Consider the following 13,509-nt stretch of genomic DNA (forward strand, 5'->3'; position numbering starts at 1 on the left):
AGTACAGGTCCTGGGAGGAAGAATACCTCTAGCCAGAAGCAAATGATCCACAAGACGCAGCACATCATGTTCAGAGAGGCTTCTAGTGGATCTCACAGACATAGACAAAGGAGAATCAGGTCTATCCAAAGTCAGAACAAGTTTGGTGACCACAACGGTACTACAAAAAAAGGAATTGGCATGGCCTGAACAACAGTAGTGTGCCCCGAGGGAATCATCGGTGACGAAGGTAATGTCTGCCTCGATGAGGTTGGTACTAAAGTAGTAACTGGCAATGTCGAGAGAGTCTGCAACAGAAAGAGAATGGTCAGCGCCAAGCGAATAGTCGGCGCCAAATCGATGGTCTGAACCGAGAGGGAGACTGGAGTCGACACACCTATCAGCGCCAACAAAAACTGCATGGACTATACTGCCGGTGCCAGTGAAAGAGTCTGAACTGAGGAGCCCCTCGGTTCCAACGCTGTATAAGGCTCACTACTCGGTGCCAAAAAAGTAGATGGCGCCGATGGACTCGGAACCAAATAACTAGGCTCTGAAATCGTCTGTGCCGATGAGGCCAAATCCGTAGTGGAAAGCTTAGGTTTTTTAGATCTCGGTTCCATAGGGCCTCCAGCCAGAGAGAATGGAAGGGACTTAGATTTTCTTATAATCATCACTCCTTTTCTTGTTGGAGCTTGGAGGGTATGAGACCTCCATCTCAGAAATAGCCTCTGAAAAGGAAGATTTAAGTAGCCCTTTTAAAATCAACTTATTCTTTCTTTCAATGACAGTCCTATTAGTAAAATTCTTACAAATCCTGCAAGGTGGGATAACTGTTAAATGAGGCACACCCAAACAATAAACACATAAAGAATGTGCATCAGAGAGAGGCAATTTATGGCCACATTCCACACATCTGTTAAAACCTGGACTGCCCTTTTTATCTGTCATACTAAAGAAAGGGAAAGAAGGGATACCAAAAAAGAATTACCTGAAGGTAAGGCCCAGAAAGATTTACCAACGATGGTAAAGGGAAAGAAATATCTTGTCAGTAAGAGAAAGAAAAAAAAAAACAAAATAAGAGCACAAGGAGTAGTCGCTAGGTGCGATAAGTTAAGAGATAACTAAATAACTACTTTTTTCCTCAAAAAGTTTAGTCAAATTTTTGAAAAGATCAAAAATGTGTACTTAGCTCAAGCGAAGTAGCCTGACACGACCTAACTGCGACGCGGCAAATGAAATCTGGGGAAACAGGAAGAGGGGAATTATGGGTAAGAGTTTAACTAGAGAATTTGTGGCTGACGCGAGCTTGGAAAGTGGCCGGCATACCCATGCTTAAGGAATGAACAAGGATTAACATCATCAGATTGTAGTTTCTCTCTCTCTCAGAATAATATTGGCTTGAGGGCTGCTTGAGGCCTGTTGGGCACATTTTTTCATTTGTTAGAGATTAAAATACCTGAAACAGAAAAAAGTTTAAAGGCATATCCAGCTATTTCTTAATACAATGCACATGTGAAACATCAGTAACTGTAGTAAAAAAGTAATAAATAAAAGAAATTCAGGTGTGGGACATCAAGGGACTGGTGTCCTGAAAAAAAATACAATATCCAGCCCTGAAGGGGCCATGTGAACTCTGAGCTGCACCTGAAGGTCAACTACTTAGCTCTTTATCTGAATGATGAACTGAAAAGACAGGTAAAAAGCTGCATATCTGAATACCTGAGTGTTGAACAAAAACTACAAGTCAGAAGAAATGAAAGCAGAGGCCAAATGTACATTTCTGAACACCTTAGTATTGAACTAAATGTTCCATTTAGATGCTTCATAGCTGAATAATTGCATGTTAAACTAAAACTGCTGGTCAGGGGCTGTGCATCTATATACTTAAATATTAAACTGAAAGTAGAGGTCAGAGGTTACATATCTCAGTACCTAAGTGTTGAACTGAAAGTACACAAGCCACTAAGTTCTGCATGCATGAGTGCTGAACTGGAAATGCGGGTTAGAAATCATAAATATTAACACCCAAATGATGAACTGAAAGTTTGTCAGACACCTAGATATTAAAATATTAAACAAGAAACTGAAATTACATGTGAGCATTAAAACATCTGAAATGATGAATGATAAACACTGGCCACTAACTAGCATTTGATTTCAACAAATGTTTTATTACAGCTCAATCATAATGTAAGTTTCACAGTTTAACATATAGCTACACCACCATAGATTACACTAAGCAAGAACTGAATACAATTTACAGTCTGAAGCAACTGAAATATTTTTTTATACCTATTTACCTAACCAAAAGTAACTCCTTCACTGAATATTTATTTAGGAATTAGAGAAGAACTGTAACTTTCCAATGCATATAGTCAGATGCTGCCCCAAACTCAGCAGAAGGGCCATGGCTAGGTAATGTAGACCACTACTTTTCATCATACTTCTTCATGATTAAGTTGTTGCAAATTTATTACGGCATCTGCTGTATGTGAGTTTCCAGCATATTTTAATGGTATATGTCTACAGGTAATTTGCACTTATAGAAGCCTTATAATGGACCTCACAGCAAGAGGTTCTCCAGTTTAATCCTTAGCTGGGGTGCCTTCTGTGCGGAGTTTGCATGTCCTCCCTGTGGTCGCATCCATTTCCTCTGGGTGCTCCAGTTTCCTCCCACATCCCAAAGACATGCTGTAGGTGGATTGGACACTCTAAATTGCCCCTTGGTGTGAGTGCATGCATGTGTGTGCCTTCTGTGGAAGGTTGGGTGCTGGGCTGGCAACTCAACACTGTAAATACTCCACTGCCAGTAATGAGTGGATAGGTGATCCGCTGTGGTGACCCCTAACTGGGAAATGCCGAAATAAGAAGAAGAAGAAGCCTTATAATGGACAGAGAGCAATTATCTTCTTTACCGGAATTCATTGACAAAGTGGAACACAAATGACTTAATAATAATGGGCAACTTTAAATATTCTAATACTGATTGGAAAAAAGGTGCATGTAGTACTTGTTTTGAGCATGAATTTTATGATACAGTGTCATCAAGTAACATGACTCAAATGATTAATTTTCCTCCTAGGAATAATGTTACTCTGGATTTACTATTTACAGGTACTGGTACCAAAATCCATCACATAACAGCATTATCCCCATCTGGATTATCTGACCACTCAGCCTTTGAATTTACATGGATTATTAGTGTAATTCCAGTAGACTGGTAGTTACAAATTATGATATTCCTAGAGTTAAAAAAACTGCAATTAGTTTCGAGAAAATTTTGATTTAAATGAAACAAGTCAGAATCCCTTGTCCCTCTGGAGATCATTTCATGACATATAGTGCACATATATACAGACAGACAGACACACACAGATGGGTTTTGCCGATCAAATTGCACTTACATTAGACAGTTCAACTGCATATTTAACATTATATATATATATTTATATTTAACTGCATCTAATTTTGACAAGAAAAAAGGAGAACTGCAGTGCTAGTACATTTTCAAAAAAAACACTAGAACACTGAGATATACTGCTTCTTATTGGACTGATATACATCTTGCAAAACAAGATTTCAGACTAACAGACTAACATGAGCAACTCCACAGACTCTAATTTTGCCTGTCTGAAGTTTACACAGTACACGCAATTAATTTATGTTGTATTTCACTCCTAAAAACCCATCTGCTGTCATGGTTATTACAGCATAGCTGCTACTTACACTATTGAGAGTTTATGCACTTCCCTACTTCCCTTATTTGCATGCAGTATGCTTCTATATTCACATGAGTCTGTCCTATTGTGGATCACTTCAATCATTCATGCTATTTGCTTAAGGCTGTACTCTGCTTTGATGCAATAGTCAGTCCAGTATCCAGTCTGGATCCATATTGACGAATCCTGGTCACACACAGTGCAGTTCACCATATCATGCAAAAACAAGTTCATCAGTTAAGCAGTGAAAATAAACTTACTGATCAAGTGTGATGTTAGTATCACTGATGACATTCCTCCCAGTAGGTGCATAATTCCACTCTATTTCCTTAATACACAGGTAGTACAGCCTGGTAGCTCCGTTGCAAAGAATAAGTAGGTTGAGAGTCGAAAAGCAGTGGAACAACAGAGAGATCCTCATCTTGTGGCTGTAGGCAAAGTACCTATGAGTGACGAGTCAACGGGAGTGCAGTTTCTCATAAGTTTGCATGTGGATTTATTGTGACAAACTGTTGATTCCAAATACATAGTTACCTAAAAAAGACCAAAGTAAAGAAGTCAAATTGGAGGATGAATTAATCTAATGGAAAAATAACTTAAGCATAAATATCTAGGATTATAAGGGAAATATTAGCTGTCGCATATGTCAGCTTAAAAGGACGGTTCTTTTCAGCAAAACCACTAGAGTTGCATTTTTCCTCATCTCTTTATCATTTTTGTTTTAACCTAACTTCACACATCTTCCATTTTGTAAAAAATTAAAGTGTACACACACATAACTGTATGAATGTATATTCTGTGTAATATTTACTATTTAGAATAATCATATTTAACAGTCATCCTTTCAAATCCATAACTGTATCCTGCACAATTAATGTACAGTGCATATAACAAGTGTACACAACCCTGTTAAAATTGCAGGTTTTTGTGATATAAAAAATTTGACCACAATAAATAATTTCAAAACTTTTCCTACCATTAATGTGACCTATAACCTGTACAATTCAATTGAAAAACAAACAAATCTGTTAGGGGAAAAAAATATAAAAAATAAAAAACGTGCAATAAACTGGTTGCATAAGTGCGCATACCCTTAAACTAATACTTTGCCTCATCCATTACTTTGGTGACCTTCTCAAAGAAGTCCCCCAGGATGAGTAGGCATGACTTGCCCTTAATTAAACCAGACTGGGCTGGGTCCAACATCTGAAGGTTTACTATACCATTATTGATAATTTGTTTTATAATTCTTTCCATGGCTTTGCATATAAGGCTAATCAGACTTATAAGTCAGTAGATGGGTCCGTGTTTGTGCAGGGCGATGACTGTTGCTGTTGTCGATTCATGAGGCATGAAGCCTGTTTGGAGGCTGCAGTTAAATAGCAATTCCACCTGGCAGGTCATGTATCATGCTATTTAGAAGGCATCCTGGGATATTGTCTGGTCTCATTGATGCAGTGTTCTTTGTCTTAGAGAGGGCATTAAGGACCTGTTCCCTAGTGATAGCAGGGGAGTTATATTTGATGGTATTTCCTTAGAGAAGGTTGAGGGGGAGATAGGGGTAAAGTTGGAGCTGAATTTGTTGGCCAGTAGATTTGTTGTATCCTCTGGCTCAGTATAAGTGGCTCCATTTACAATGAGCTCCGCACATAATTGTGTATTGCTTTTGAGGTTGCAGACATAGCTAAAGAATACCTTGTGGTTGGCCTTGGCCTGGGAGTCCATATTTGCCTTTGGTATACTTTATTTGTCCTCTGAGTTGTTTGTTTAGTTTAATGAGTGTTTTGTATCCTGCTGGGTGCTGTACCTCCTAATCTTTGCCATGATATTCTTTCTTCTGTTATATGGCCTATTGATATAATTCCACCAGGGTGGCATGCTTTTGAGTTAGTTCTGTATTTCTTCTTGGTGGGTACAGCTACATGTATGCAGCTATTAACATGCTTGTATAGGGTTTCTGTGAAAAGATCTGCATAGGTAACAGTGTTCTTAGGGTTTATGAAGGTTTCACAATTTGTCAGGCTGGACAATTCTTTTTTTAAAAAGATTTGCAGATCATTTTTAGGATGAGGGTGCATTATGTCCTTTATTTCAGAGTGCTTGCATGCTTCTACAGAGGGAGAAGAGCTTGTTACAGTGAGAGAAAGAGTTTGAGAGAGCTTGGAAAGTACTACCAATGCTAAGGACAGCATAGGCAAAATTCTTTTGTGTTTCTTTATTTTTACTTCCATAACCACCAGTTTCTCAACTGTCCCCACTTTTAGCTCAGTGCTGTGAATCTCTGAGTGGAGCTTGGTGTATGTTTATGGATGAGTATATCTGTTCAACTACAACATGTTGAAATTACTATATTATTGTAGTTGTTTCTTTTTTCTTTCACTTTCCTCACCATCAAGCATCAGAGATGTTCATGGCACTGGGCTGCTTTTTTGGGGAAGGGATTTGGACGCATCTGGTACGTAAAATAACAAGGTCATCATACAATCACTGTTAGCAAAAAGTGTTATGTCTTGTTGGGGGCACTGTATGTGTTTACCAATCACAAGGTGAAACAGCAAAATGTTACTGTAGTTCTTAAGGTTTTCATTCTTCTCTCGTTTTTTTTTATTATTATTGTGGGCTGTCTTAAGGGAACTGAAATATTGTATGTTAAGTTGTCTATCTCGCCTTCATTCTTGCTGGATGGGTTCGGAGCTGATCCTCGGCTCCGACTCGGCCAATACTAAAGCTCGAGAGCTAATTCCACCGGCTCGAGGCTCCCCCATATCCCACAATGCTAGGCGGTAACTCCTCAGATCTCGTTTGCCGCTAAGCTGACGAGTTGCTCTTTCCAACCGGCTCTACAGGTTAGTTGCTTTAGATAAAGTCTTTTTGCTAAATAGACCCCCTTTTAGTTATTTTTCTATAGTAGTTAGTTAGTTAAATTAAATAGTTTTACTCTCCCTACCAATTTTCTCCCCTTTTCAAAAACTTTTTCAGGAGTTCCTCCCTTAGGCCTTTAGGCCCCTTCCCACCCCTCCTAGTAGTTGGAGTGAGTGCGTGTTTTTTTAGGGAATTTTTGTGCTTAAATAATTAACCTTTTTATTTTTAGTGTAATCTGTGTGTGTGTGAGTGTGAGTGATTACACTATCGTTTATTTTCTTAGAGATGTCTAAGGAATCGAATGTCTCAGGCTTTAAGAAGTGTGACTCGTGCTGTCAGAAGATGTCTCTGACAGATGGTCACACTTCTTGTGTATACTGCCTGGGACCTTTACACCTGCAGGACTCTTGTGCTGTCTGTCATGGTTTCAGCCCTAGAGTCCTGCAGGAATGTAAAAATAAGCTAATTTTAAGAGGCTTATTGAAGCCTGAGGGTCCCCCGACACAGTCCATGTCGGGGAAACCTTCTAAGTCCTCCAGGCAGTCGGCTCCAGCTTCCGTGCCGTCCTCCGGAGGTTCTAAGACCATTTTAACGGTTCAACCATCGGTTCCGGCCGGAGCCGATGATTCTAGACCTACTATACATACTGTGTCCTCGGCTCCGGCTGGAGCAGAGACAGACAAGTCTAAGTTGGCTCTGACACTTTTGTCGGAACCGACTACTAGGAAGAGATCCAGGTCGCCTTCTATTGGCTCCGTTCATTTGGCTCCAGCCTCACCGCTCTTGTCTGAACGGAGCCATAGGTCACACTCCTCTAGGTCCTCCAGACTTTCGGACCGTGATTTGCAGAGGGTGGTGAGTAGACTTAAGTCCGAGGCACTGGCCCAGATGTTGCACAGCCCGACTCAGTCGATGGCTACCCCCATTGCACTAGATATTCCTACTCTGACTCTCGAGTTCTGAGCTGGTGCTGCTCATAGCCGAGACTGTGGGAGCGTTGGAAGTGATACCTTTCTTTTCGGCACCGTCGTCTGCTCCGATTTCCTCCTTGGAGAGATCTCGGCACCGGACTTCCCTCATCTGCTCCGAGGGGGCGAGTGGCATCGGACCCTTGTCCGACCCCGCTCTCCCTCTCGGTGCTTCGGCGCTGGTTAGTTCGGCTCCGACATCATCTTCGGAGCCATCCTTGTCGGTGCTGGGGGAGGTTTTCAGCTCTTCGGAGCGGAGACCTCTGGCCCTGCCTGATAGGGGTGCCTTTGAGGTCATGCGGAGCGTGTTAGAACCTGGTTCTACTCCACATTCGGCTCCAACAGCTCCTCCCTCTACAGTGCCTGCGGTGATTTCTTCTCACCCCCTTGCTTTGGACCGTAGAGAATCTGCGCCTCAAGTTTCCCCAGTGGGAATTTCCTCCTCTTCTGAGGCCTCTCCTGATCTTGCAGAGGAACTCCCTAGGAAGAGACAGTGCAAGAGGAAGCACATTGACTCCCCTGAGTCTGTCACCTCTGACACTGATTTGGAAGATTCTGAGGGTTCCCCTCGTTCCCCCTCTGAAGATGTCTCCTTTGCAGACATACTGGAAATCCTGAAGCAGAGGGGGAATTGGCCAGCCCTTAACCCTTCAGAGGACGAATCAGTGTACCTTGAGGCATTTGGTTCTCGACCTTCCACCTCCTGGGTGTCCCCTCCCTTTGACCCACTCATGGAAGTGGTTGCGAGGAAGGCTTGGATGGCTCCTGACTCAGTGGAACCCACCCCTAGGAGGCCGGCCAAATTTATCACTGCCCCCAAAGACAAGGAGTTTTTGTAAAAAGGTGTCTCTGTGAATGCCATGGTGGTGGCTGCTGCCACCAAGAAAGAATTAGCGGATCCTTCAGTGCCTGTCCATCCTCCTAATAAGGAATCTAGGACCATGGACAGGTACAGTAAGCGGATGTTTTCATCAGCGACCTTTTCCATGCGTTCGCTGAATTACCTGTGTCATTTCACTCGTCTCCAGAGGGACTTGCTCAAGGAAATTAGTGAAGTGTTGAAGGACCCATCAGCTGCGGGGTTTCAAGATAGGATGAACTCCCAGCTGGCTACCCTTAATTCAGTGGTTAACTCCTCCATGCGCCTGACTTTGTACGCGGCTGATGGAGCGAGCAGAGCCGCAGGTACAGGGGTGGCCTTACGTCGCCATGCCTGGATGCGGCTATGTAGCTTTGCGGACCCTTTCAAGGCGTCTTTCACTAACTCCCCTTTTGACGGATCATCTCTCTTTGGTCCACAAGTGAAGGATACTCTGACAAGGTGCGAGGCAGAAGGTAAGACTCTTTCTGCCGTCGGAGTCCATTTTTCTACCCCTTCTAGGCCTTACCCCAAAGGTCAGAAGGGGGGGAAGATGTGGTTCTGAAAACAACCACAGGGAGTCTTACCGGACGCACAGAGTCGTTTTCCCCCTAGAGGCAGAGGGGGGAACAGTAATAATAGATGCCGTCCTAGAGGCAGAGGGGGCCTGCAGAATCAGGGTAGTCGAGAAACTTTCTCTGACAAACCCTTTCAGCACCCCTGAGGGGTTGCCCGACTGTCTACCTTCGGAGGCAGTCAGGGGAAGATTATCTCTGTACCCAAAAGCCTGGCTCTCCCTTACTCAAGACAAGTGGGTACAGTCTATCATATCCGAAGGATACATAATCCCTTTTATTCGCATCCCAAAACAGTCCGGAAAATCCCTTCCAGATGTTCCACCCAGTCAAAGGGAACAAGCAGCACTAGAAATTTCAAAGCTGCTAGCAAAAAGAGCCATTCAACCAGTTCCAGCAGACCAACAAGGATCCGGAATTTACTCCAAATTCTTTTTGGTTCCAAAAAAAACAGGGGACTGGAGACCCATTTTGGATCTCAGCAACTTGAACAAGTTTGTCAAGAAAACGAAATTTCGGATGATCACGCTGCAGTCCATCCTGCCCTTTCTGGGCCAGGGCAACTGGATGTGCTCTATAGATCTCCAGGATGCATACTATCACATCAAAGTGAACAGATGATCCAGGAGATTTCTCCGCTTCAGGCTAGGGGCCAGTCATTTTCAGTTCAGAGCCCTGCCCTTTGGTCTCACTACAGCCCCCCGAGTGTTCACCAAATGCATGGCAGTGGTCGCCGCTCATTTGAGGGGCCGGGGATTCCAGGTGTTTCCGTATTTAGACGACTGGCTCCTGACTGCCACCACCAGGCATCTTCATCTCTTAGCCAGAGACTACACCTTGCAAACCTGTCGGGCTCTAGGCATCTCGATAAATTACGAAAAGTCTGTCTTGTCGCCTTGTCAATGTATTATTTTTATAGGCGCAAGATTAGATACAGTTAGTCTGTCAGCCAGACTCACAGAACAAAGAGTAGCAGACATTCACAAGCAGGTTTCCCTTCTCTTACGACAGAACAAGGTCAAGGTCAGACTGGTTTTGAAAGTCCTAAGGATTATGGCGGCGGCTATTCCTCTCCTCCCCTTAGCCCGCTATTACATGAGGATTCTACAGTGGGTGCTTTTCATTCAGTGGTCCTTTCAACTTCTACCAATGTCCCACACTATCAGCATAACTCAGTCATGCAGGAATCATCTTCTATGGTGGGTTACTTCCCCCCAACTTCTTCTAGGCAGACCCTTCACTCCCCCCCCGCCCCCAGCTGCAACTCTGACAACGGACGCCTCCCTGATAGGGTGGGGGGGGCATTACCAGGGCAGGACAGTCCAGGGCACGTGGCAGCCAATCGAGTGCCACTTGCACATAAATGTTCTAGAGATGAGAGCAGTGCTTCTAGCGTTGCAAGCCCTTCAAGACTCTCTTCCCAAGGGAACTATAGCAATTCAGATGGACAATATGTCCGTAGTGTGGTACATCAACAAACAAGGCGGAACCAAATCTTACCCCTTATGTCGAGAAGCACTCAGACTGTGGCAATGGGTGATCTCTTCTCAGCGCTTCCTGATAGCAACGCACATTCCCGGCAAGTCCAATGTGATAGCAGACAGATTGAGCAGAGCAATCCTCATGCCTCACGAGTGGTCTCTGAAGAGTACAGTGTTGGAAGAAGTTTTTCAAACTTGGGGCCATCCTTGCTGCGATCTTTTTGCCACTCCCCAAAACAGCAAGTGTACCGAGTTCTTCACCCTCTTTCCCCTACCAGGTCATCCCATCAGAGACACTCTAGTTCACGATTGGCCTCCAGGGCTCCTGTATGCCTTTCCCCCCTTCCCACTGATACCTCAGCTGATTTGGAAAGCCATTGCTCTGAAGGCCTTAATGATCCTCATTGCCCCTTATTGGCCTCGACAAGTTTGGTTTCCCTTTCTTCATTGTTACCTTTTGGCGCAACCATGGCATCTGGACCCAGTTCCAGATCTCTTGATCCATCAGTCGGGTCAACTGCACCAATCCCTTTCCTCCTTGAACCTCACAGCATGGTTCCTCCAATTCCAACCTTAGCCAGGTTTCCCTTAATATCTCACTCAGTGAGAGATATTCTGATAGCTTCTCACAAGTCTTCTACCCGGAAGATTTATAGCAGCAAATGGAAACGTTTCTCTTTATTGGCAGTGTCCAGGGAAATAGACCCCTTTACTGCTCCTATTCAGTTCATTCTTGATTTCCTAGCTGAGCTTTTCCAAGCAGGTTCTTCTCCTTCTACTATCAGGGTTCAATTGGTGGCTATATCTAATTTTCATGTGGGAGTGTCAGAGTCTACTATTATGTCCCACAAACTCTGTAAAGCCTTTCTCAAGGGAGTTTTTCTTCTTAAGCCCCCTGTCAAGGATCCACCTCCTCCTTGGGATCTGAACTTGGTTTTAGCATCTTTGATTCTACCCCCCTTTGAACCTGCAGCTTCATGTTCTATAAAGTTGCTGTCTTGGAAAATGCTTTTTCTAATAGCCATCACCTCGGCTAGAAGGGTTTCGGAACTTCATGCTCTATGCTGTCGTCCTCCGTATCTAATTTTTCACAAAGATAGAGTTTCCTTGTGTACCAATCCATCCTTTTTGCCTAAAGTGGCCTCTCAAACTAACCTGAATCAAACTATTGATCTTCCAGTTTTTTCCCCCAATTATGGCAACAGGTCAGAATAAAAATTGCACTCTTTAGATGTTCATCGCCAACTAAGGTATTATTTAGACAGGACTAAACAGTTCAGAAAAACAGACCAGCTGTTTGTTTCCTATGCGGAAGGCAAGATGGTCTTCCAGTCTCTAAAGTGTCACTTTCGAGATGGCTTACTTCTACGATTACCTATATTTATGAGATCAGACACCAACAATTGTCCTCTAAGCCTAGAGCTCACTCTACAAGGGCATTAGCCACATCCATAGCCTTTCAGGATAGGCTTCCTATTGACTCTATTTGTTCAGCAGCAACTTGGGCCTCACCTCATACCTTCATTTCTCATTACAAGTTGGACATAGCCTCCAGAGACCATGCCAACTTTGGTTCCACTGTTCTCAAGAGTCTGTTCCGATAGGCCACCCGGGACAAGGTGCTAGGGATGCGGTCCCATCCAGCAAGAATGAAGGCGAGATAGACAACTTAACATAAAGAAGTTATGTACCTACCATAACGTTCCATGTTAGTTGTCTTCTTCCCACCTTCTTTCTTGCGTCCCACCTTCCTTCCCCCTAGCCTGGACAGACCTAGAGGAGATAAATTGTGACCACTATGATCTTTCTCCCACTGTTTACCACCTCTATATATTTCCTCTGTTAGGTTTAAGTCACCTCTCATTCAGCCCTATAGAGGTGGATTACCCTTCTCCATATTATGGAGACCCTTTTCTTGCTTGGCCTAGCTTTCAAACGAGATCTGAGGAGTTACCGCCTAGCATTGTGGGATATGGGGGAGCCTCGAGCCGGTGGAATTAGCTCTCGAGCTTTAGTATTGGCCGAGTCGGAGCCGAGGATCGGCTCCGAACCCATCCAGCAAGAAAGAAGGAGAGAAGAAGACAACTAACATGGAACGTTATGGTAGGTACATAACTTCTTATTATTGCATAAAATTAAAATAATCCAGCATTTTACAAGGTTGTTTTTATTCCATTTAGGTAGTGAAGCTAGTTTTTACCTTGGGGCTGTTTGACCATTTCTTGGAAAGTGTGGTAAAGCTACTGTGCACTAAATCGTCATTAGACCACAAGATGAAAAAATGAATTTCTTTCTACTAGTCAGGGCAACGTTCACGTTCTTGCATACAAAGTGCTGTGCTTATTATAATTTTTTCCTATTTTTCATTGTCAGCAGATATTTAGCTTGGGTATGGCGAAGGGGTGGCTGGTTGTGAGCTGTTAGGAAGTGTGATCAGCATTCTGTCAGCATTCATTCATTAATTTCAGTGAGTGCTGCCAATGTCTTTGTCTATTTGGTTGTAACTATGTTTTTTTTTAATTAAATAATTTGCTCCGAACTTCCAGAAATAGTTATTTTTAACTGAGCTACTGTTCCAATTGTCTGTTCTGGATCGGCTCTTAGTGGCTCTAACAGCCCATCCAAACCCTTGCTTTGCTCTGGCTCGGGTCTTCAGAAATCACAGGCTTGCTCACCTTTAGTTTCACTCCCCTCATCCAGTATTTCACTGCACATCAAACTTTCTATCCAATTTCCTTTCCTTTTTCTCCATTTCTTTTCATTCGTCCATAGATTTATCCCATTCCATGAATATGCACCCTTTAGTTGACCAACTCACTCTGTATTCTTTCCAAACTCATTCCTCTCCACTGTACTTTATCTTCTGATCCCACTCATTGTCAGCAATATTATAACTTAAGTTGCACTGCAATATATGCACATAGCTTCTATACTTTAGAATTAAAATGATCAAATGAAGACTGCTTACAATTGATATGCATTCAAGAACAGTTTTTATTGGTTTGCACCAGGAGAAAAGTCACATGGAGCATAGATCTTTACTAGTAGCTGACCTCTTTCTCT

At 43.1% G+C, this 13,509-nt stretch overlaps 1 protein-coding gene across 2 annotated transcripts in view; it reads right to left on the minus strand.

Annotated features, from left to right (window-relative positions):
- HEPH (hephaestin) overlaps positions 1-13,509 on the minus strand; it is a 995,050-nt gene that overhangs the window by 843,384 nt on the left and 138,157 nt on the right. For both annotated transcript variants that reach the window (XM_044057195.1, XM_044057196.1), the window contains exon 2: positions 3,962-4,235. In XM_044057195.1, coding sequence (XP_043913130.1) covers positions 3,962-4,122 — 161 coding nt within the window. In that variant the 5' untranslated portion in view covers positions 4,123-4,235. The remainder of the gene's footprint in view (positions 1-3,961; positions 4,236-13,509) is intronic.

This window comes from Protopterus annectens, chromosome 15.part0 (assembly GCF_019279795.1).
Source record: "Protopterus annectens isolate FY-2018-M chromosome 15.part0, PAN1.0, whole genome shotgun sequence".
Taxonomy (NCBI): domain Eukaryota; kingdom Metazoa; phylum Chordata; order Ceratodontiformes; family Protopteridae; genus Protopterus; species Protopterus annectens.